The following is a 23,969-nucleotide window of genomic DNA, read 5'->3' on the forward strand; positions in this document are numbered from 1 at the left end:
ATAATAATAGAATAATAGAAAGCAATAAAATAGCAGTAAAATAGCAGTAAAAAATATAAATATAAAATATGAAATATAAAATGCACAGTATAAACAGTACATTATATATCTATATATATTATATACAAACAACCAAGAACACAGACAACAGTGTTATTGTTGTGTGATGGATTTTACCAGAGGTGAGTTATTGTACAGTCTTATTGCGGTCCGCAGGAATGATCTCCTGTATCTGACCTTGTGACAGCGGAGCTGGAGGAGTCTTTTGGAGAAAGTGCTCCAAATTAACTTAATTAATTAACTTGATTAACTGCGTATTTCCAGTGGCAGTGGTCAACTGATATATTCTGAGTTATGGATTATTACCATCATTAAAGCATTTTAACTTTGTGGTGTTGGTACTTTTACTTCAGTTATCTGATTACTTATTCCAGCACTGTGTAGCACAATAGTAATCTTTTAACTGCTGATGTATTGTGTTGCAGTAGCCTGCAGTTCTCCTCCCGGCCTGCTGGTGGCGGTAGAGAGCGGAGCTAATCAAAGCGGCAACCGGCGCCAGCAGCGTTGTGTTTCCTGTCGTACATGAGCGGTGTGAGCGGAGAGGTGAGTGTTGAATTTATCCAGCTTCGTGTGAAAATCGTCTGCGTTCAGTCTCACCCAGGAGCCGGACTAGTGGGGGGGAGGAGGTAGATAAAAGCTCGAGGCTTCGTGTTTATTCAAAATCCGCTGCTGTGAAAAGAAGCAAAAAGGTTTAGCTTTCAGGCTAATGCTGCTAAGCTAACAGTGCGAATGAATGTAGCTGGCTAGCATTAAGCTAACGAATGCTAACATCATCTTAAACTGAGCAACAACAACTAAAACGAGCAGTAAACGAAGTTGAACCGGCCTAATCACCAGGTTCCTATCGGGGGGGGGGGGAAATGCAATGTTAATGATGTTTTCTGTCGCATTTAAAGCTGCTCTGTGACGTTTCTTTTTGTTTTGAACTCTGGGCGGAACAAATACAAAAATACAATGAAAAATACAGATTATTATTCGTTAAACGTGCTTAAAAAATTATAGGAATATTATTATTGTTTATTATTGCTGCTGCTGTATTTACGTACAAATGCAAAGTTAACATGGCACGTTTTTAGTTTTTATTTCAGTCACAGCAACCTATACACTCGTATTAATAATGTTTCCAGCAGTTTTTCTATTTTATCTTTATTTTAACAGATGTATCTGTATGTTTTATTAGATAAATCAACAAAATAAAATTAAGATAAAACAAAATTGCATTCCAGGTTAAAATTGTAACGCTAGTAAAACCAATGTACAACTTAAAAATTAATAAATGTGTGTTCGATGAAGCTGGAAATTAATTGATGAGGCTGTGATTGATAGGTCCATCCAGCACTGAGTTTGAAAAGAGGATTTCAGTGAATGAAGAGGTTGAAGCTGAACTGCTGCTGTTTTCTCAGACTCCACCATGGACATCCGACCGAACCACACGATCTACATCAACAACATCAATGACAAAGTCAAGAAAGAAGGTCAGTGGGCGTTCATTCAGTTTACAGAGCTTTAATCAACACGAAAGCTGCCAGCTGATCAAACCTTCATTAAAACAGTTGGAATGAAAAATACTTTTTCGGTAGTGACCTGATCAACAAGATGACAGAAATACACGTCAAGGGCACGTCGATTACCGGTTGCCGCTTTGATTAGCTCCGCTCTCTACCGTCGATTACATCCAATAAAATACAAAACAGGACATTACAGGTGGTGCAGAAGAGGTTAAAGGTACACAGAAAATATGGGACAACATAAATTATAAACTGGAACACAAACATTTAGTTATATAAACTGCTGTTAGTTTTAAACTGTTAGAGAGACGAACGAGGGTCTTCTGAGATTTAATAGATGGGGAGAATCTGCAGATGAATGCCGCTGCAGATGGAGCTAATTTGTTGGTTGTGTGTCAGGAAATGTCTACAAACAAAGTCTCTTCCTCTTCTTCTTCTCCTCTTCTTCGTCCTGCAGAGATCAAGCGCTCGCTCTACGCGCTCTTCTCTCAGTTCGGCCAGGTCATCGACATCGTGGCCATGAAGACCATGAAGATGAGGGGACAGGCTTTCGTCGTCTTCAAAGAGCTCGCCGCCGCCACCAATGCGCTGAGGCAGCTGCAGGGCTTCCCCTTCTACAACAAGCCCATGGTAGGTTGCCGCGACGACGCCATGTTCGTCCCATCCTCGTCTCTGTCCTGTCCACGCTCAGCTACACTGACGTCAGAGCTTTAATGTGCTCGTGTCCTGTTGTTTTCCAGAGGATACAGTACGCAAAGACCGACTCCGAGGTCATCGCCAAGGTGAAGGGCACATACGGCGACAAGGAGAAGAAGAAGGACAAGAAGAAGAAGGCTCAGGAGCCAGCTGCGAACCTCGCCAAGAAACCAGCAGCGGTGAGTGAAGCTTTTGACCGCAGCGGCTTTAAACATGCTCAATGTCATGTTGTGGCTGTACAGTTCAACTGGAGTTCAGGGGTTCTGTTTGTTTTTATACATGAAAGTTTCATAGTTTCATTACACAAAGTCAAAGTTACAACCTGTATCTGACTTTTCTGTTGTAAATTTTATTGCTTTCCTGTATCTATAAATGCTGCTGTAGCGAAAAAAATTTCCCCTTAGGGATTAATAAAGTAACTACCTACCTACCTACCTACCTAAAAGGCAGTATTGTAGTTCTCAATTTAACCTGATGGTGGCAGTGTTGGAAACATGGTTGAATGGTCCTTGTTAGAACGTGGAACAGCTTCAGTGTCATCAGAGACTTGTAAATGAAGTTGTAAACAAACTTAAATAAATTGTTAATTAATTTATTAAAGTTAGTAATGAATCGGCAGTGAGAGTGGAGAGAAACAGAAACTGTCGGTCAACTGTTTGTTTTTTTGACTCGTCACTGTCCCATTTCCTGTTTGCAGGGATCAACTGCACTGGTGCACTCACCTGCCGTACAGGTAAGGGTTTTTACTTCCTGTTTGTATGAACTCTCTCTGCTGTCTGTGATGAGGTCTGAACAGCTCGGAGTGACGCGTCTCTCTGTCGTCTCCTCAGGTTCCAGACAACCCGCCAAACTACATCCTGTTCCTCAGTAACCTCCCCGAGGAGACCAACGAGATGATGCTGTCCATGCTCTTCAACCAGTGAGTTCTTCTTCCTGCAGACACGATTACGTCTGTTAGATCAGCGTCTAACTAAAGTCTGTCTTTGTGAAACTGGTGTTAAAAGTTCTTCATCCCGACTCTGAACCGGGGTCGACTGGTTTCCGGTAACAAACTCAGGAATGAGCTTTACAGCTTCAGTAGCTCATTTATGACGTGATGTTTGATGTTGTTATTGTGATCGAAGGACATACATGAGACATGAGGATAAATAAATAAATGCAAAGTGAATAATTAAATTTATGAACAAAACAGACACATTTTATTTATAGAAAAGACATAAATCATTTTAAAGATTAATGTCATTAATTTATTTCCATACTTTTATTATTGCCGCTCTACATTTATTTGTATATTTATATATTGTAGTTAATAAAGTCGGAGGGTCCCCCAACTGACCAATCCTGCTTTAGACTGATTATAGGGCCGACCACTTAATTTACAGAGACGCAGACATGAATACATTTAAAAAATATATAAATAACATAAGAAAAATTGCTTGGAAATGTAGAAGATTTAATTAAGTCCCTTTCAATTACCATTCTGGATTTAATTTTTTTTTTCTGCATCTAATTTACTAAAGTAATTTTTTTTTTACTCCATATTCTCAGTGAATAAACAGCTTGTTGTTTTTGTTCTGTCCTTGGCAGGTTTCCTGGTTTCAAAGAGGTGCGACTCGTCCCGGGGAAACACGACATCTCCTTCGTGGAGTTTGAGAGCGACACTCAGGCGGGCGTAGCGAAAGACGCGTTGCAGGGCTTCCGTATCACAGCGACCTGCGCCATGAAGATCACCTACGCCAAGAAGTAGATCCTCAAGTGTGGTCGGTGACGGGTCACAAAGAGACTCTGAGTGGGAGGAAGAGGATGAGGAGGACGAAGAAGGGGGACGGATGGATTTCCATGTTAGTTTTGTAAATCCCACGCAGATTTTTTTTTTTTTTTTTTTCTACATGTTCTTTGGTTAAAATCTGTTTTTCTTGGGTGGAGAGGAAAACTTCTGGGCTACATCTAATTTTGTAAAAAATAAATAAAATGCTTTTACACAATTGTTGTCTCAAGTGAGAGTTTTTTACGATGGCTGAAAAGATGTTCGTCATCTCTGGGTCTGAAAACTGAAGCCAATCCAGAAGTGCTTTAAAGTGTAATACCGCTGGGGACCACTAGTCAGGTTTCCCCTATAGTTGGGTGGGGCATAGTGTGTTTGGGTTTGAGGCACAGACTACATAAAAGTGTTCGCAGCTTCTAGGTCTGAAACATGAGGCCCATGCAGAGGTGTCTTAGGCTGCAATACCACCGAGTGCCACCAGAGGTTGGCTTAAAAAAGCCTCCGGCTCCATAGACCATCCATTCAACTTCTCTCATGAAATACAAAGTCAATAAATATTTTCCATGAGTTATCTCGGTGTTATTAGCTAAAGTCACTCCTTATTAATTTTCTGGCGGTCTATCTGAAAATAATCCCTCATTAATTACAAAGTAAGATTCAAAAAGATGTGTTTTTGTGGGTGTGTCTGTTTGATTGACAGGCCTGTGGTGCAGTCAGGTTACAGCTATCGGTGGGCGGGACATAGTATTGTTAGGTTTCCAATCAGATCAGTCAGATCCACCGCTCGCTCCTCCCCCAGCTCGTCCAAATATGGTCACTTCCTGCTCCAAACTAGCAAAGATGGCGACGATCCTTCATTTCCTGTACAGAAAGCTGCCTCCTGTCAATCATCAACACACGCACCCTATTTATGGTACCAATAACAAACTGATCATAAACTAATCGCTGCAGCTCCTGTTGAAACGTTGTGGCAGTTTTTGCTTTTTACTTGTTGAGTCATTATTATATTTTATAAAACGGAGAATAAAGTGGAATCACAATAGTTGTGTTTCGTCCTCCTGCAGTCCGACCTGGGTTTTACTCTGCGGCATTGAGGTCCATATGTCACCTTGACGAATGACGGCAACATCAGTTTGGTTTTCAGCTGCTGTATTCCAGTTATCGATCAGCCATTGATACATGAGCCCTCGTGTGTTGTGCTCTGTTAACTCCCACTCAGACGACAGCTGCAATCTATGGAGGAAGATTGTCTGAGTCTGAACTGCTGTAATTCAAAATGAGGGGACAGATTCGATCTGAGACTACGGATATAAGAGCCAAATGATACCAGGAGTTTTTTTTTTTTGTTTTTTTTTACTGCACATGCTCTTTAGCGTTTCCCCTATGGGCCCCGCCCACAGGTCCAACCGACCCGTAGACTTTGTGTAATTTGGGAAACAATTTTAACTTTACACTGAAGATGTAATAAAACTGAAACTCCATTTTCTCCTTAAATACGCTGGTATGGTTTGGACCTGTGTCACCGTGAATTCGTCCCCCAGAGTCAGACTGTCAACACTGAGTTCTACTGGGACCTTCTGAGTCGTCTGTTCTGGTTTGGACTTCTTTTCTGCTTTGTAGTCTTCAGGTCAGTCTGGGTTTTGTGCTTCCTGTTTGATTTTGAAATGACTCGCCTCTTGTGTCTGTCTTTGTTTCACTTCCTGTCTTTAATGAATGATTGTTGGCCCTGATTAGTTTCACCTGTTCCTCCTTGTCCTTCCCTCCCTGCTGTATTCAGTCTGTGTTCTTCTTCCCTCTTTGGCAGTTTAAATCAGTTACCAACACCAGGTTCCTCCAGCTGGTATGTGGGTATGTGGCTCTGTGGCGCAATGGATAGCGCATTGGACTTCTAGTTAGACACTGAAGAAGTGATTCAAAGGTTGTGGGTTCGAGTCCCACCAGAGTCAATACATGATCTTTAATGCAGCATGTTGATTTAATAGATGGATATTGTCGTCTTTGAGAGAAAGAACAGCTTTATCAGCTTGGCACTGCTTTGTTTCTCTGGCGGGAATTACTGCGTGGGCTCAGGAACACTTGGCTGTAAGTGGGCTTGTTGAAGATTTTATATCCCCCAAAATCTGATGTTTCTCCACGGTGAAATCACAAATGTTCACATACCATTCACAAAACGTGTGGAACTCAGGTGCTGATGTTGGTCAAGAAACGACACTTGGAATACTTCCTCATGTAGAGGTTGTTGATCCTCCTGCTCCTGCTTTGAAAAAAAAAACCCTTTTTAATTAGAAATTTTTCAGGATCAATAACAGAAGAAACGTTCTGAAGGTTCGACACCATCAGGCTGAACTCGGTCGTCGGTTCCCGGGGAGGTGAAGGTCAGCAGCTCAGGGACTCTTCAGCAGGTCCGAACGGTTTTCTCAGCATCGCTTCACACTAGCGACCGACGTCACGCGATTACGAACGTCTGTTTAACCTCTGACTCACAAACGGGAGGAGGAACGAACGAGCTCGACTGTTGGTCTCATTCCTCAGCCTGTCGGCGTTTCACCGTTTCCACTGAAATATGGAGGTGAAGCGTCTCCGCCCTGTGATTTATCCCAACAGCTCCACGTAAGCAGCAAGACCTATGAATCAACAGAAGGGTTTGTGTTCGTAAACACATCGTGGCTGCCGAGATTTACCGAGAGCCGGCAGCAACACGCAAAGAAATGTTGTGCTCTGGCCAGGAGAAGCTTGTGTTGAGTTATTTCGTCTTTGTGGCCTCGTCAAGGTCCGAATCACCCGAACACATTCAGAGCAGAGTGAGGTCGGTGAGGTCGGTGCGGAGAAACAACTGCTGCTGCTGCTTCAGGTTTTATTATTCACCTAAAACAACGGAGGTTTGGACTCGTCAACACAAAGTTTAGATCTCTGATTTTGTTATTGAATGAACGTACGGAGGCCCGGAGAGCAACACACTGCAACTAAAAAAAACCAAAACATCTTTCACTGATCTGACAACACAGAGCAGTGTTTAGAATAAATACAGAAAACAGGACGTTTCCAAATGCCGCTCCGCGTTGTCACATGTTGAAGATGTTTCCTCCAGCTGATGTATTTTGAGCTCTCCGGGCCTCCGTACAAAAGACTAAAGGTTAAATCGATGTTGGAGATTTGTACCGTTATAGAGATTTGGCCCATTTCCAATCCCAGCCCTACATACTCTCACTCCGTTAGCCGCCACATTGAGTGGGATGAAACGCCACACTTCTGCAAATGTTAGTTATGTGCAGTTATTTTCTCACGGGAAAGTGAGTTACCTCACGTCAAGCAGAGGTTGGATCTTCTGTTTCCATGGACACATGACGGGATTGGAGGTTTGTATTTCGTACTGAACACGCCATCGTACCCGAGCGTTGGTTTCTTGACTTCACTGTCTGTGTTGAACAATTTTATCCTATTTTAACTTTTGTTTTCTCTTATTTTAATGTTTGACTGAAGCTCAACTTAACAGCTAACAAACAGCTAAACCCAAGTAAATGCACACAAAATGTATGGTCACATTTTATTTTTGTTTAAGTTGTTTTAGTGAGAAGTTGCTTTATGTCGATTGTTTCTATAACTTTTAAAATGAACTGATTAAGAGCGGTGATTTATTATGGGCCTACTTAAAAGTCTGCCCTGATTTATGGCCAGCAGGTGGCAGTGCAGCGTTTGGCCTCGCGACCTCGTGCCTCGTGGGTGTTCGCCTGGTTGCTGCGTCTCCTCACACTGAATAAGAAGCCACCTGTATGCCTGTCTCATCATTTTATGCTGTTTTTTTTCAGGTTAGTGATGTGTGAAAATCCACAAAGCACCTCAAGCTGAATGTTTACACATTACGTTGATTGAATTGATTCTGTGTCGTGTTTTTGTCGCGTCAGCAGCTACGAGCGTACGTGTCGAGTTTCATTATAAAGAAGCATTTCATCTCAATATGTGAAAAGGGCTCATTTCATGTTAAGTCTGTTTGGTTTATGTTCGCCGTAAGTTCACGAGTTATGTGTTCTTCAGTCTCTGCTAGCCCCGTCAGGTAAAGTATACAGTTTGCCATTTTGTGTAATTTGCCACCAAATGTATTCGTTATTCTCAGTAGATATTTGTTCATTTTGCAAGTCTGTAAACAGCTAGTATGGGTTAAATACCAATTTATCACATCAAATAGTGGGATTTAAGTTAATTATTACAGCGTATATGAATGAATGAAATAGGATAATGTGAATCTATGTAGTTTTATTTTGGTAACTTTAGATTTAAGTTAGTCTAGAGACATTTCCCACATTATATGTTTGATACAAGTATTTTTGTTGTGATGGATATTTACTTTTGTGAGAACTTCACTTCGAATGTTTTGACACGTTCTAAACATGGTAAATAAGAAACAGCGTAAATACAGCGAACACGTTACATTAGAGAATCACTTTTTGCACTTTAAATTGTCATTGCATACGTTTGAAATTTGTTGATCTCTATGAATAAATATATAGAGCTCGAGAGGACATTGAATAAGAAGCCTGTCTGACCATCTGGTGTTCCTTCATGTGGACTCCTCTCACGTACACAGTACATTCGACCCCATATAGCACGTAGCAACCTTTGCCGTCGCCTGGTAACGGTTGTTTTACGACTTAACCACATACATCGTAACTACGAGTTCCAGTTGAACGCATCATGTCCTGTTGTCCGTTTCATCATCTAAGTTCACGACCAATAGTTCGGACGTTCGGTAGGGATTAAACAGAGAGTGAAGGCGTCGCTTTGAATTGTGGGTAATTGTGAAGGACAAACAGCAGAATGAGAAGAGTGATAATAATATTTTCCTGCTTCCACACTTCGTGACAACTGAAAGATGTTGAGTCTCTTCGGATCCTGATTAGCGCGTGATGAAGAGCAGCTGGTGCACCTGCGCAGACTCAGACCTGCTGCCGGACGTCAGCACGTGCTCTTCAGGTCGCCGACGTCGCCGCTGCTGCTTCGTCTTCATACGAGAGAAAAGTGATTCCTTCTGAAATGTGGAATGGCTGGAGGAAGGCGGGGAGTGTACGCCGTGTACGTGCCCATGCTCGAGCTCTTCTGGTCGTTCAGAGGAGAGGAGCGTGCGGAGGAGAAGCAGCTTTAGGTCTGTACTGAACAATATTTCATATTTTTGTTTGTTTATTCCACAAACTCTCCTTTTATCTGTTCGAGATGAACTTGGCGGAAAAACTGCTTTATAATCCTGCGTTTTAGATTTAGATTTTTACTTTTGAAACTTTATTAATATTACCAGGAGCTGTTTGACACGTGGAAAAATACTTGCAGCTGCTGTTTGTTCTCATCTGGCTCTGCATCATATATTTATGTCTGCTGTTCAGTTTATCACAGCTGCATTTTAATGTGGTTTCGATAGAATTTAGATGTGATTTTTAACAAGAGCTCGGGGACGGTTCAGGAGGTTAAAAGTTTAAAACAATGTTGTTATTCTGCCTTTGGATTCAGTTTCAGTCTGAACTTGAATAAACAGCTCCATCTTTTTAAATATTTGGTGGATATCTTTCTGTTTTTGGCGGAAACGAAGAAGGAATTTTATGAATTTAAATAATTTTTCTCCAGAAAATAATCAGAGGAGTTTCTGAAAAATTATTTTAATCAGCTTTTGCTGAAATGTTTTTATTTTCTACTCCACCACATCTCACTGACAGCTTCAGTTCACAAAAAATGATGAGGACCTTAAAAATGTAATGTTGGTTAATACTCTCATTAGAAATGTTATTGGCAGCTATTAATAAGTTTTTATGCAAAGATTCCTTAAATTTAAAATCTGTGCGGATTTGCTCCTTTTTTAAAAAAAAAAAAAAACTTTCTCTTTTCTTTTGTCATGTTGAATTAAACAATGACGATTCATTTTCTTTTGATCCTCTAATCGATTAATTGACCTGTTGCAGATGTAAAATATATAGAATACATAAAATCTAAAATTAAAAAAGTTTTTAACCACCAGATGGAAACAAGGACCGGTGTTCAGTGTCTGTAACTCCAAATATTTTTACTCTAAATGACTAAATCACTGATTTATTATAGGTTATGTGTAAGTGTACCTGGTGTATGGAAGCTCATTCATCAAAATCACATTAAAAGTAAATTGCAGAATATTATAAGAAATCCAAGTTTTCATTTGGGAAAAAATATAACACGTCATCATATTTTGAAAGACAATTTTCAGACAATTCAGAGGTTTGTTTTTATTTTTATAATCTTTTGTTTCGTGATTTTATTTCTGGCAGGAACAAACTTGCAATCTGTGTATGGAGGTCCATCTATGACAAGAAAAGAAACAAAACTAAAACATTTACAATACAAGGAAATAAAATTCTTCTTCTCAGAACAATCTGAACAAGAAACCCTGCACTGTAGTAACAAAGAATAAAAATACAAACTGATAATAGTACTGTAATAAAAGAGGAAAACTTGTAATATATCATGAACAAAACAAAATAAATGATTAAAAAAAAAAAATTCTAAAAACACACCTTTTAATAATAAATTCAGGCAGTGAAGTGTTGCATTATAACACCTGATTGGGAGTTTAATAATTTTTATTTTAGTCATAATCATGCAGTCATATTCTGAATTATAAACCATAATTCGGAAATTCAAGTAAGAATTTTTATTTATTTAAAGAGCCAAAAAAACACAAATGAAACACAATCAAACTGAGAGATAAAAACAGAAGCAGTAACTGATACAGAAACAACATATCAGACAAATTTATAATATTGTTACTATTATCTAATAGCAGGAAGTTAAAACAGATCAGTTTCCTGTTTGCCAGTCCGATGTATTGATTGCAGAGCAGTTTTAAATGGTGATGTGTCCTTTACTGAACCATGTAAATACACTATTGGATCTGATTTAAAGTGCAAATTGACAATATATGAAATATTTTCAAACCAGCTCAAACTGTTTGCGGTGCAGCAGCATCGTTTCCATTCTCTACAGTCTGCACAGTGTGTGTATTATCTTTGAAGAGTTTCAGATGATTTTTTTTTTAAGCTGCAACAACAACTGAACAACGTGAACAGAGACTCCTGCTCTTTAAATAAAGAATCGGATCCGCTCGCTCCTGACACGGTTTGGTAAAGAAGCTCTTGTGTCGCCCCTTTGAGAGGTTTTCCGAGCCGAGACGTAACATTCCCCGTCCTCAGGACGAATCTAACAAGTACCCTCCACGAGCAGCGTAACCCGGCGACTCCATCAGCAGGACCGTGAAAATGATGCGTCTGAAAACATCCAGCTGACAACGAGCTGCCGACCGGTCAAACCCCTCGTCCGCAGTCCGTCTGCTGCGACCAGCTGCAGCCGCGGGTTAACACTCCTGAAAAGGAAGTAGATTCATTTCAAAGCACACAGCTGCCCTGAAGGGGGCGCTGTTTTATATAGTCAAGAATTTTTTTTTTTCTTTCTTTCTTTAAGCCTTAAGCTGCAATACCACCAAGCACTACCAGAGGTTGGCTCTAAAAAAAAAAAAAAAAAAAGCCTCCAGGTCCATAGACTCCCATTCAACTTCTCATGAAATACAAAGTCAGTAAATCTCCCACCAGTTATCTCGGTGTTGTTAGCTAAAGTCACTCCTTCTTATTAGTTTTCTGGCGGTCCATCTGAAAATAATCTTAAAAATAAGCTTCAAAAAGAAGTGTTTTTGTCTGTTTGATTGACAGGCCTGTGGTGCAGTCAGGTCACAGCTATCGGTGGGCGGGGCGTAGTGTCTTCAGGTTTCCAATCAGATCAGTCAGATCCACCGCTCGCTCCTCCCCCAGCTCGTCCAAATATGGTCACTTCCTGCTCCAAACCGCTCCAAACGAGCAAGATGATGATGGACAGAATCTGAACTAGAGGCTTCATAACGTTCACAAACCAATGGGTGACGTTACCATGACAACCTCCAGGCAGCCTCCGAACAGTTGTAAACAAACAATTAAATCAGAGATTTAGAGTTCCCCCAAAGCCGTCATGTGAAATTAATCTTTTTTTCATTTTCACAGCCGAAGCAAGTTGACCTGATCCAAAATGGCCGACCCAAGCAACGGCAGCTTGGCTCTGACGGACGACTTCCCGGCCAGCGACGTCCTGGACTACGACATCCCTCTGGACGAGATTCCGGACACCACGCGGGGCCAGGCCTTCTTCGTGGCCACCATCGTCATCGCCATGGTGCTGGTGGGCATCATAGTGGTGTGCGGGGTGGGGAACTGCCTGTTCATCGCCAGCCTCGCCCGCCACAAGCAGCTCAGGAACCTGACCAACCTGCTGATCGCCAACCTGGCCGTGTCGGACGTGCTGGTGGCTGCGGTGTGCTGCCCCTTCCTGCTCGACTACTACGTGGTGAAGCAGCTGTCGTGGGATCACGGCCTGCTGCTCTGCGCCTCCACCAACTACCTGCGCACCGTGTCGCTCTACGTGTCCACCAACGTGTTGCTGGCCATCGCTGTGGACAGGTGGGTTCCTTCATCACACTCGGGTCAGGTTTATTTAATGACCACCGACATGTAAAAACCTACATTCATATCTTTCTTAATTTATTCTGCTTCCAAGCTTTTAGTCTTTTTTTTTTTTTTTTTTTTGGTTAAAAATGGTGGTGGACGCACAGGCTGAGTCAGAGTAACGTTTCCTGCTACAGTCACATTTGGGCCGATCAGAACAACGTTGGGTACATCGTCAGTTGATCCGGGAACCACCCCTTCAAAGGTCGTCTCAGTTCCCTGATCGCGGGTTTGAGGAGCGAGGAGGCTGCCTGCACCCGTCCGTCCACCCAGACCTCCTCAGACTGTGGCTCTTATAACTACGTCACCTGACTTAACCTGGCCACTAGACGGCGCCGTCACTTGAACGTAAACCGGTGTGGGTTTTGGGGCGTTAACTGAAATGACTGATGATGTAAGTCAACTTTTTCTCCTGCCGTTCCGAAGCCTCGAGTTCGGACGTCCGCCGTAGCCGTCTTGTTTATTTTGGGAGCCGGGAGTGACCATATTTGGACGAGCGTGGGAGGAGCTAGCGGTGGATGTGAGTGATCTGATTGGAAACCATAATGGAAACACAGCAATGACTTGTGGAAAACATTCACTGACTTTGCATTTCAGGACAGAACTTGATGCTTTTTCAATGGGAGTCTGTTGGAGACCGCCCCTAGTGGTCCTTAGTGGTATTACACTTTTAAGACACTTCACGCCTCATTTTCCGGACCAGGAAGCTGTGTCCACTTTCATATACAGTCTGTGGTTTGAACAGACGTACGAAGTTCTGCTGTTAAAGTTTCCATCTCGTCTGACCTGTAAGTTTTAGATGTCCTCATTAACTAAAAAATGTTTCAGGTGTTGTGCATCGACCTGCCGTTCAGCTGGAATATTTTCTTCTTTTAAACTTTTAAGCTTTATTATTTAATTAAAAAAAAATGTGTATCCCTCCTATTTCTGTTTTTGATTCCTGTGTTTTCTGGCCTTCGTTGTCTCCGTGTGCTGATTGACCTGGTAATGACTACTTCTCTGTCTCAATCTCAGTGAGATCATTAAATATAGTTTATAAATGGTCGTAAAACGGAGAACAGAATGAAAGCATGTCAGAGATGAAGTAAATATTTCGGCCCGTTTGACTGAACTGGATCCAGCTCAGAAGTCTCCTGGGAGTCGGGACGCTTCTTCAAACCCTGAAGAAGCGGGAGTGAAGCAGGTGACGCTGTGCAGGAACCTCCACGGTTGCTCCACATCAAACAGACCTTGGGACTCCGAGAACGAGCTGACTGCACGCGATTTATATTGAGATGCAATAAAAGCTGCTTCTGAGCGTCATCCATCCTCGGCTGCAGCTCGCACTTCGGAGCCAGCGGTCCGGCATGTTTCATTTATCACGCATGTCAGACATCCACGACCATGAGAAGAAGCATCGGCAGAGGGGGATGATGGGTAACCTTCACAGCTAAGCATCTGGCAGAGGGAGTCTTTCTCGACGGTTCAACACATAACGTACAAGGCTCATCAGTTTTCAGGTTTGTTTCCAGAAGGAGAAACCAGCCGCCACATCAAACGCAGCGTCTGATCGTGATGCCTCCTCTGAAATCAATCCTCCAGAGCGCAGACCTCCACCGAGAGTTCACTCCTCTTTGTGACGCCGCAATGACTTGTGGAAAACATTTACTGACTTTGTTTTTCAGGAGAGAACTTGATGCTTTTTGAATGGGATTCTGTTGGAGACTGCCCCTAGTGGCCCTCAGTGGTACTACACTTTAAGGCGCTTCTGCATTGGCGTCACTTTTCAGACCTAGAGTTTGTTTTTCCAACCCAGTTAGTCTTGAACTGACTTTTTTGGATACAAAATCTGGAAAACCTGTTCACATGAAGGTTTATTCAGCCACTCTGAAGGGCGGACCAATCAGAGACCAACGGGCGTGGCTAAATGCGATGGCGTCGAAGTTGTTCCAACAACGGCGGCGGTGGTAGAGTTGGTTAAAGGCTGCTCTAAATGAACTGAAGGTCTACGGCCAGCAGGAAGCACCGACTGGAACCAATCGTCAACCAATCAAGTGTGGACAGAGCAGATCTCAGGGTGTCTCGGGGTCGTCGTCTTTCAGTTGGAGCAGCTCTATATTTGTTTTCCTGGAGTCAAAGGTGTTTCTCGTATATACCTGCAAAGAAGTGGTGAGAGTAAAGTTAGCACGAACTTCTCCCGCGATATAATTCGTCTTTTTAAAGAACCTGAAAGCCCCTCCGAAGCCTCCGGGACTGGTGTCGTCACCTCTGAGTGTTCTGACGGACCTGATGTGTTTTGTGTGTCTCGGCAGGTACATGGCCATCCTCTACCCTCTGAAGCCCCGCATGAAGCACCGGACGGCATACTGTGTGATCCTGGCGGTTTGGATCGTCCCCATCTTCATCTCCATCCCGTCGGCCTACATGGCCTCGGAGACGACGTACCCACACGTGGAGGGTCACAGCCACAAGACCTTCTGCGCTCAGATCTGGCCCGTGGACCAGCAGGTCTACTACCGCTCCTACTTCCTCCTCATCTTCGCTCTGGAGTTCGTGGGCCCCGTGACCGTCATGGCCGTCTGCTACACCCACATCTCCAGGGAGCTGTGGTTCAAAGACGTTCCGGGTTTCCAGACGGACCAGATCCGGAAGAGGCTGCGACGGCGTCGCAGGACGGTGGTGGTGCTGATCCTGGTGCTGGTGGCCTACGTCCTGTGCTGGGCGCCGTACTACGGCTACGCCCTGCTGCGGGACTTTTACCCCACCCTCATCTCCAGGTACCGGAACTCCCTGGTGGCCTTCTACATCATCGAGTGCATCGCCATGAGCAACGGGGTCGTCAACACGCTCTGCTTCGTGAGTGTCCGGAACAGCACCAAGCGCGCGAAGAAGGCCGGCAAGTTCCCGCTGAGGCTGGTGACCTTCATGGCTGCCAAGTTGGTGGACGAAGGGGAGGCGCGGACGTCCTCCCTGCGGGTGACGGAGGACGTGGATGGAGCTCGGCTGAGGTCGAACTTCTGAAGGTTCAGGCAGTGCCGAAGCTTTGAGATCAGCAGCCGACAGGAAGTAGGAGAAACTGAGAGGAAACGGCCAACGTCTAGACTCCGGAGATGAATCAAAGAACCTCCAGAAGCTGGTTTCCCGCTCCAGGGTTTCACCTGCGGTCAGGAAATAACCTTCCAGGAATCTTCAGATGGACCAACAAGTACGTACCGGATGTGACACTCATCGTCATTTTGGAATACATTTACGAACTTCCACCGCAGGAACCGAAAACACTCGGAGAGACTCGGGGACTAAACCTGGGTCTACTTCTAACTCTCGTAGGACGGTACCAGGTCTGAAGGAGTCCCTCGTGTCTGACGGATCAGGAACTTTATTAAACACAGAGGTGTGTCGGGTCCTCTGGTTTGAACGTTGATCGGAGTCTTTCAGCATTCAGGTGGACGTGAAGCTCTTCAGATTGGATCAATAGTACGATCCATTAAAACTCTCCATTGTACAAAGTCAGGTGCAAACTGTGTCGCTGACGAGGTCGACTACATCTCCCAGAGAGCATTGCTGTGAGGCCCAGTGGTGTTCTCGGTTTCACCTGGAAACTGGGTGTTGTGTCTGATCATGTGACCCAGACCGATCCCGCTCTTCATCCCTACGCCGGGTTGTTTGGGCTCGTCGTCCTGACGACGCTGCAAAACTGAAATGTTTGCATGTTTACTGTCACACCTGAAAGCAGAACCTTCAGACATTACTCGGGGCTGAAAACCATAACCTCTCTTCTGTTTCTATAGGAATAAAAAATAAATGTATTTACGTTTAAAGTCAGCAGGATCAAATATTTCCATTTGATTTATTTATGTTTGGTGTTTTATTTCTTTGCGTTTACGGTATTTTATGATTCAACAACCAAAGCAGAGTCACAGAAGGACTGAGAGTCCTGCAGCTAGATGCACAGAGGTGTTGCCATGACAACGACTCCTTAACTACTTGAAGAAACATCAAAGCGGAGCTGCCACTCTGCGGACTGTTTCATGTGGAATAAGTGGAAGGCTTTTAGCATGTGGGAGAAAAATTCGGAGGCCACTCGTTACCAGATGAAACAAGTAAAACATGTTTTTAGTTTTAAAGGTGAAATCCGTTTTGTTCTCGTCAACAAAATGTTCAGAAACGAACGGACACTGAAAGAGAAGGCGACAATGGAGAATTAAAGAAAAGTAAAAGAACGTTTTTTTATTTTTCAGTTTGAGAAATGTGTTTTACATAAAATACAACATACAACAATACATTTTAAGATTAAAGTTGAACTTTTTTTTTCTTTTTTTTTTTTACTGTTACTTTGGAAAAATCTGCTGCTCAGAAAGTGAGAACAGATCTGAGACGATGAACTCTGATGGGACTTTTTTTATTTAGCGGGAAAAACGACGCCCTGAAAAAAAATCAACATTCCCCACAAGGAGATAAAAATTTAGGAGGCCATTATTGATTGTTTTTGTCTGTAAATTAGCAAAAATTCTTCATAACATCAAATAATAGTTTTCACAGGTCGTGTTTGTCTGAACTAAGTTTTCCTGTGAGACAAAGAAAAGCATCAAATCTTCATACTTGAGTAACTAAAAATATTTTAAAAAGTGTTTAAAATTTGCTCTAAATTTTTATTTAATTATCGCTAAAGAGCTGCTGATTAATTTCCCATCATATAATCAGTTAATAGACCAACTGTTGCAGCTCTGATGATAATTGTGGCTCCAAAAGTTTTTATTTCTCAGAATACCTTGAAAGCTGCCCAGAGTTTGGTTGGTGGCGGCAGAACCTGTCGACAGTCGACTGGCGGACTCAAACCCAAACACAGAACGCTTCCTATTTCTACTCGGACTCAAAACGGCAAACAGCTTGTGGTTGCTATGGCGATGCCAGGCAGCTGGGAGCAAAACAAACGACGAACCTGGAAATCTTTCAAGACGATGTCGGTAAACAGACGAGAGGCCGCCGAGCTCGGAGGGCCGTCGGAGTTCAGCTATTCAGATCCTGCAGATCTTCAGACCGTCTCAGAACCTGACCTGGAACGGTTCTGGTCCAGCAGAACTTTATTAAACGCCTCCAGACCTTCACAAGGCTTTTATTTTGTAAGGTCGAATTTCGAACCAAAACCTCCTCCATGTTACCTGATAAAACTACAAAACCAGTCGCGTTCTTCTTCCCTGAACGATGTTCAACAACCACAAATAAACCTCAACACTTTTCACAGTAAATGTCTTGCATCTTTTCCCTTTATTGTTGGGCTTTTAATGTGAAAAACCATCAGGAAATTGGCATCGATCAGGAAGTACGGTAAAGGACAAACAAACTGTTGTCTCTGTCATACTCCTGATCACTGTCCGTCCACGTCTGCATGTTATTTCAAATTAAAAGTCTTGTCTCCTTTTCCTTTATTGTTGGGCTTTTAATGTGAAAAACCATACAGACATGGGCTAACATCGTCTGGAGAGTACAAGCAAACCTGACCTGTAAAAGGGCTCTAAGACTTTTATTGTGAAAAGTCCTGATGAGTCAGCTGCAGGTAATTTCTCCCGATGCTTTTTTTACCTTGAAGTTCTCAACATGTTGAGTGTTGGACTTCCTGTTGGACGTGAACCTTCTCAGCTGGTGAAAACAAACAGAGAGACAGACGGAGTCCTCTTCATCTACCTACTCCTCTTCATCTATTTCCTCCTTTTCAGAAAGGCCTTCGCCTCTCTCTGCAGTCCACTGACGTCCTCCTTACCGCTGTCCCCAGAGTCCGGGGGGACGTAGTCTGAGTCTCCGCCCGCGTCCTCGCTGTCGTCATTAATGAAGCTGTCGTCGTCCCCGAAGTCTTCGTCGTCTTCGTCGGGAGTCTGCTGGGCGGCGGGCCGAGTGGTTCGAGCTGCAGAGACATGAACATGAACAGAACTGTTCCATTTGTTCCTAAAACATCAGAACCTCAGCGGCCCTAAATCCAGTCCAAACCAGTCTTAAACCATTTTTAACACCGGTACTAAACCAGTCCTAAACCAGTTTTAAAGTAGTCTTCAAATCAGTCCTAAACTAGTCTTAAACCAGTCCTAAAACTAGTCTTAACAACGGCCCTAAACCAATCTTCAAACCTGTCCAAAAAACAGTCCAAACCGAGTCTTAAAACCAGTCCTAACCCAGCCAAAACCAGTCTTAAACCAGTCCACATCAGTCTTGATCCAGTCCAAAAGCCAGTTTTAACACCGGTCCTAAAACCAGTTTGAACCCGTTTTATAACCAGTAACTCTGTTTTAAAGAAGTTTTGATACTTAAGATACTCTCAATCGGACAGAAGCGTACCTGGTCTCTTTGTGTGTTTGTATTCTTTCCTGTGAAGAGGATTTTTCCTGCAGAAGAAAACAAAGTTCACGATAAACACTCCGCTGTGACTTGTGAGGACTCACGTCATCTGTGGACGCAGCAGAGCTTCACAGGTCAACAGTTAAAACATAAAACTTGTCCACATGAAATCAGTCATCAGGTTTCCCATCAGGCCCCTGCTGTCCCTCCCTCTGTCTGGTACCGGGGTGTCTGACCTGTAGCAGTCAGTGCCGTAGGGACACTCAGGTCTGTCGGCCTCTTCCTCCTCCTCATCCTCGTCTTCCTCCTCGTAGTCGGTGTCCCCGGGATGACTGCTCTCCTGGAAGTGAACCGGGTTCTTCCTGGAAAACAAACAGGGACGAGACGAGAGCTCTGTTTTAACTGCCAGGTTTGAGGCTGCTGGTTTGAGGACGTGATCTGAGACATACCGACTGAGTGCTGTTTTTAATTGAGCATCTGCGAGGTAAAGAACTTCAGTCTGTAATGAGGCAGCTGCTTTCAGAAGCTTTTATTTCCTCTTCATCAGCTGAAGAGCACTTCAATAAAAAAAGTACATCTCATCCTTGAACCTTGTTGTTTTGTTCGGCGGAGGAGAGCCTACCTGTAGCAGTCCTTCCCGTACGGACACGGCGTCCTGACCCGGGGATTGGACGGAACCGGGGCGGATGCAGAGCCTCCGTCTGACCCGACAGACTCTGCTCGTTTGGCCGTTGGTTGGTTTTCCGACTTCATGTCTTCTCTCTCAGCTCTGCTGACCCTTTGTGTCGAGGCGTTTCCTTTTCCTGCTGCTTCGACGTCGATGTTGAAGTTCTCGGACTCGTCGCTCACCTCGGACCTGCCGGGTTTACTCCGGCACCGGACCGTGGACTCCTCTGAGGGGACGTCCTGACATTCACAGGACATCAGTTCAGTTTCATTAAAGACTCAAACAAAAACAAAAGACATTCGTTTGTAAAGTAAACAGGAAGCAGAAAACAAATACAAAACTCTCGAGACTCTACTCAACTGTTTTGTCGTGAGGAGTTACCGCTCCATCGCTCATCTTCCTCCTCATCTTCCTCGGCCTCTTCACCTCCTCCTCCCCCTCGCTGAGCTCCGCCTCCTCAGGTAAGGAGGTGTCAGTGGGCGTGGCCTGTGTGGTGCTAGTTGACGGTGCAGCAGCTGAGCTGGTGCTGCTCATAATGTTGGCTGCTCTTCCTGTTCAGTGGGTCACGTCCACGTTAAAACATTCTTCATGAAGAATCGCGACGGTTTCGATGGTACCGAAAATAAAACGACGCTTTACCTTTCGGGGTGGAGGACGGCCGCGTCGGCGCTGCGACGGCCGCCATCATCCACGCAGGTAGAACTCTTCTCCTGGATGTAGATGCAGCGACGGCGGTCCGATCACCCTCCATCGATAGAGCTGAGTGTCCCTGCAGGAAACAGAAGAGAAAGCTGCTTTGTGACTGGCTAAGGTGCCTGTGTGTTCCAGCCTGTGATTGGTGCACCTCTGGGTCTCCAGAAATCACCGACACCGACATGTTGAAGGGTTCGTATGAACGATGTGGGTGAACCTGCCGTTATTGATGACATTTCAGTTCCTCCAGGATGTCGCCGACTTATTTTGCGATTGTTTCGATCAGAAATGTTTGATTTGGCGGCGGGTTTTCTCTGGATTACGATATAATTTGTGGAGTTTTAAGTGAGTTTTTTGCAGTAAAATTGCAGGAATCTGAAAAAACCTGCAAGTTCTCCCTGCTGAAGAATAATCTGCGCTGACTTCCTGTGATAATAATCCTGCTGCACATCCCAGAAATATTTGCCTTGTAATCTGTTTTTCTTTCTGTGTTGAACTTAGAGAAACTCAAAGTAATTAAAAGTGTCTAAAAGTGTCGTAGCTTTACAGAACAGACAGTCTGTAATATAGAAAACAAAGACTACATCTGCTGTCACAATAAGCGTTTTAAATGCTTTTTAAATCATATTCATTCAAAACTAAAACAAAGTTCAGTCTCTTACAGCTGGAAGTGTGGAGAAAACTCATTCAACATATTCCTCATTCCCATCATAATACCACATTATCCACAAACCCCGTCACTTCATTCTGTTCACGACGTTTTTAGAGAAAAGAAAATCGATTTTTTTTTATTTGCAGGTCAGTTTCCAGCAGACAGAGATTCAGATATCCATCAACAAACCTGATTTAAACTCCTGCCGCCGTTCTTCTCGTTCGATGCAGCTGCTGGTGTACGAGGCGGAGTCTTGTCCCGGTCCTGTCCATCAGCAGGAGGCGGGGTCACATCTGGAAGCTCCTCCTCTTTGTTTTCAAACATCTGGCTGTTCCTACAGAGAGCGAGAGAGACACCTGAATGCTTAATGTTTTCTGGAGTGTCCTCTCCATTCCTTTGATCTGGACTTCAAACAGCGAGGTAGCATCAGGACAAAGGAGAGAGGAAGATGAATCAATGTGCTGACTCATGTTTGTGTTCATTGAGTCAGCAGATTTAAACCCACACAGCGTGTAAAAGATAAAAGACGGACTTTGATGCAGCAGCTTTGATTTAATTCGGCTCATTTTAATGAGCAGCGTTAACGTCTCCGGACGTGAAGAGTACCTGGGAGTGTGTTCTTCTTCGCCTCCGCCCACCGCCGCCACTTCATAGACGTGCTGACCTGGCAGCAGGGAGAGGAAGACTCCGTGATGAAGGGGGTGCCAGGAGTCTTTCTGCAGGGGTCGGGGGTCGTCGGTGAGGGAGGACTGGACGAAGCACGGGTTCAGATGGGTCTGAAGATGGAAATGTATCAGGGGTTAAAGGTCAGTGTTCACCCTGTCTGCTGCAGCGCCCCCTGCTGTCTACAGCATTATTAACAGCTTTATAAACTACAAATGATCTGTTTCATAAAGCAGTGATGAAGATGAAGGTGTGACTCTGCCTCCGAGCCTCCGGCTGCTCTCAGAGACATGAACTCTGGTTTCTGTGACATCATCACACGTGTCATTGATTCCTCATCGGGACTGAAAACAGAATGTCAATTGTTTTTCTGACGTGATGATTTGAGGCGTGCTGATGCATTCAATGACCTTTAGGTCATTTAAACACAACCATAATGAATTAGTGTGATTGATGTCTGCAGCGCTCTGTCCTCATATTGATCTGTGGATGTAATGTGTGTTGGAGAACATAAACAGTAGAATTTAATGACCTCTAATGAAAAACTGTCACCTTCTGCTGATCAGACAAAATCATAGCAGTTCGTGAGGTTTTAGGACTAGTTTTTCACCGATGTTTTGGACTGTTTTTAGACTAAAACTCAAACTATGATAATCCAGGACTGAGCCTAAAAAAATGACCTAATCCCCTGACTTTCCATGTGTGGAAGAGACTTTTTATAATTTCAGAACATTCTAGGAATTCCAGGACGAGTAGGAATCCTGTTTGTCTTCAGGAAGGAAACCAAATGTTTGGAAATTAAATGTGGATTCTTTAAAGACCTTATTTGATGTACAGTCAGTGATTTTATTTTTCAGTTCAGAGAGTGTTCCTGTTGATCGCAGCACAGTGAAGCACACAGAGCAGGAGGAAGCTGATAATGAATGAAAGGTTAGTGTGTGTGTGTGTGTGTGTGTGTGTGTGTGTGTGTGTGTGTGTGTGTATGTTCACATGAGGTGAGGAGCTCTTTAAAAACATACCGGTTTGAGACGCAGCTGTCCGTTCAGGTTTTCCAGAAGTCCGTGGTTTCTGGAAACTCTCTTATCATTGATCTGGGTCAACAGGAGGACACGGGACACGACATTCAGAGCAAAAGTCATCATCTAATGTCACCTGGAATTCATAGATATTCAAAACAACCAGATACAAGTCTCACAAATTAAAGAGGTAATAAAAATGCAAAAAATAAAAGCAGGTCAATCAGACACCTATAACAGAAGAAAACCCACAACATCAAGAGGCCTTTCAAGATAATATCACTGAAGGGAAACAGGTATCGTGTTTTATTATTATTAGAATTTAAAACTCTTTGCATGTGTTTTCTGTGTTCAGGTTTCTGCAGCTTAATGTATCAGATCAGTGACAGGATGCTCCACTCTGACAGATATTTTCAGCCTTCAGCTGATGTTCCTCTGGCTTCCTGTGTTGTTTATATCTGTATAATGTGTGTTTCATGGGCCAGAATGTAACTTTAAAGACTCATAGAACACTTCAATAAACCAGGATATAACTACCAGTGACGCTAAACATCAGAGTAAAGGCAGCACAGGGACTCACTTTCAGGAAAGGACCCCGGCCCAGCACCGTCTCACCCGGCGGCAGGTGGACGGGATCCCCGCCGTCCACCGGGACGAGGTTAAAGCCGGACATGAGCTCAGCGGGCGGGACTGGAGGCACCGGTGGAGAACACACAATAACACACGGCTTTAGTGTGAAATTCAGGGACTTCTGGGAGTTTATCAGGAGAAATAAGTAGTTTCAGGGTTTAAAAAAAAGGCTTCTCCGACTCCCGTTTCATCTGAAACAGCTCCCCTCTGAGCTACACGATTCAAAACTTCCGGGATGATGACGAGTCTGCGCAGACCGCTCACTAACCGAATTCCACCTTGAAAGTGTCCAATTTAAAAACTTCTTCTTCATTTGCAAAATTTTCTCACTCATAGAACAAATTATGTAGGTTTATGAATACGTAGATACCACTTTCTCAATTCGGCATGCATGTAACATTCAATGCACGACTTTATTATATCAAAACTTTATGAGTTGGTTCCTTCTTCTATAGCGCCTCTGTGGTCATCGTATTATGGACTTTTTTTACATCTGAATATTGGGTAAGAAACAGAAATTCACATTTTGTAGGCATTGTATTTGGAATTTTTTTATTTTATTTTTAACAAACGAACAAAAACCCAGAGAATGTCACAGAAAGTTAAGCCGTATTAAAGAAGCAGTCAAAAGAATTCAGAAAATACACTGGGTCATATATTTTATAATGTAACCATCTTTTTTTCTTTTCTTTTTTTTTAATAAGGATTCGCATTAAATTGGTGGATTATTGAATGGAATCTGGCATGGTCTCCAACTTCAACTTAAATGTCAATTC

The 23,969-nt window shown here is 43.4% G+C and overlaps 3 protein-coding genes and 1 non-coding gene across 6 annotated transcripts; 3 read left to right on the top strand and 1 right to left on the bottom strand.

The window, feature by feature from the left end:
* Positions 1 to 532: 532 nt before the first annotated feature.
* On the top strand, positions 533 to 4,249 carry snrpb2 (small nuclear ribonucleoprotein polypeptide B2). 3 transcript variants are annotated; one of them, XM_069167098.1, is made up of 7 exons: positions 533 to 603; positions 1,464 to 1,535; positions 2,026 to 2,198; positions 2,309 to 2,443; positions 2,962 to 2,997; positions 3,095 to 3,183; positions 3,852 to 4,249. In XM_069167098.1, the coding sequence occupies exons 2-7, from the start codon at positions 1,472 to 1,474 to the stop codon at positions 4,009 to 4,011; spliced, it is 657 nt and encodes a 218-aa protein (XP_069023199.1). In that variant the 5' UTR covers positions 533 to 603; positions 1,464 to 1,471; the 3' UTR covers positions 4,012 to 4,249. The 3 variants fall into 3 exon arrangements, with proteins under 3 accessions (XP_069023199.1, XP_069023198.1, XP_069023200.1); XM_069167097.1 differs by having other exon boundaries at positions 570 to 603; positions 1,387 to 1,535; XM_069167099.1 differs by lacking the exon at positions 533 to 603 and adding an exon at positions 669 to 686.
* A 1,634-nt stretch (positions 4,250 to 5,883) lies between these two features.
* On the top strand, positions 5,884 to 5,975 carry trnar-ucu (transfer RNA arginine (anticodon UCU)). Its single transcript is given in 2 exon segments — positions 5,884 to 5,920; positions 5,940 to 5,975. It is a non-coding gene; the product is annotated as a tRNA-Arg (tRNA).
* Positions 5,976 to 11,825: 5,850 nt separating this feature from the next.
* prokr1a (prokineticin receptor 1a) lies at positions 11,826 to 15,818 on the top strand. Its single transcript, XM_069167520.1, has 3 exons — positions 11,826 to 11,989; positions 12,069 to 12,521; positions 14,858 to 15,818. The coding sequence occupies exons 2-3, from the start codon at positions 12,094 to 12,096 to the stop codon at positions 15,564 to 15,566; spliced, it is 1,137 nt and encodes a 378-aa protein (XP_069023621.1). The 5' UTR covers positions 11,826 to 11,989; positions 12,069 to 12,093; the 3' UTR covers positions 15,567 to 15,818.
* Positions 15,819 to 16,746: 928 nt separating this feature from the next.
* Positions 16,747 to 23,389, bottom strand: aplf (aprataxin and PNKP like factor). The gene is made up of 10 exons (XM_069168296.1): positions 23,144 to 23,389; positions 22,567 to 22,638; positions 21,491 to 21,660; positions 21,074 to 21,218; positions 20,179 to 20,308; positions 19,900 to 20,090; positions 19,495 to 19,778; positions 19,109 to 19,234; positions 18,873 to 18,919; positions 16,747 to 18,444 (listed from the first exon to the last, which is right to left on the bottom strand). The coding sequence occupies exons 1-10, from the start codon at positions 23,234 to 23,236 to the stop codon at positions 18,242 to 18,244; spliced, it is 1,461 nt and encodes a 486-aa protein (XP_069024397.1). The 5' UTR covers positions 23,237 to 23,389; the 3' UTR covers positions 16,747 to 18,241.
* Between the last annotated feature and the right edge of the window lie 580 nt (positions 23,390 to 23,969).

This window comes from Embiotoca jacksoni, unplaced genomic scaffold (assembly GCF_022577435.1).
Source record: "Embiotoca jacksoni isolate LCO1_2020_lvr unplaced genomic scaffold, fEmbJac1.0.p SCAF_4, whole genome shotgun sequence".
NCBI classification, from domain to species: domain Eukaryota; kingdom Metazoa; phylum Chordata; class Actinopteri; family Embiotocidae; genus Embiotoca; species Embiotoca jacksoni.

Excerpts from the sequence above, each read along its gene's own strand:
- prokr1a (XM_069167520.1), top strand. The coding sequence starts at position 12,094 with ATGGCCGACCCAAGCAACGGCAGCTTGGCTCTGACGGACGACTTCCCG. Across the intron at positions 12,522-14,857 it reads CTGGCCATCGCTGTGGACAG|GTACATGGCCATCCTCTACC; the intron begins GTGGGTTCCTTC and ends GTGTCTCGGCAG.
- aplf (XM_069168296.1), bottom strand. The coding sequence starts at position 23,236 with ATGTCCGGCTTTAACCTCGTCCCGGTGGACGGCGGGGATCCCGTCCAC. Across the intron at positions 21,219-21,490 it reads GAAGAAGAACACACTCCCAG|GAACAGCCAGATGTTTGAAA; the intron begins GTACTCTTCACG and ends CGCTCTCTGTAG. Across the intron at positions 18,445-18,872 it reads CAAACACACAAAGAGACCAG|CTCGAACCACTCGGCCCGCC; the intron begins GTACGCTTCTGT and ends ATGTCTCTGCAG.
- snrpb2 (XM_069167098.1), top strand. The coding sequence starts at position 1,472 with ATGGACATCCGACCGAACCACACGATCTACATCAACAACATCAATGAC. Across the intron at positions 1,536-2,025 it reads TGACAAAGTCAAGAAAGAAG|AGATCAAGCGCTCGCTCTAC; the intron begins GTCAGTGGGCGT and ends TTCGTCCTGCAG. Across the intron at positions 2,199-2,308 it reads CCTTCTACAACAAGCCCATG|AGGATACAGTACGCAAAGAC; the intron begins GTAGGTTGCCGC and ends GTTGTTTTCCAG.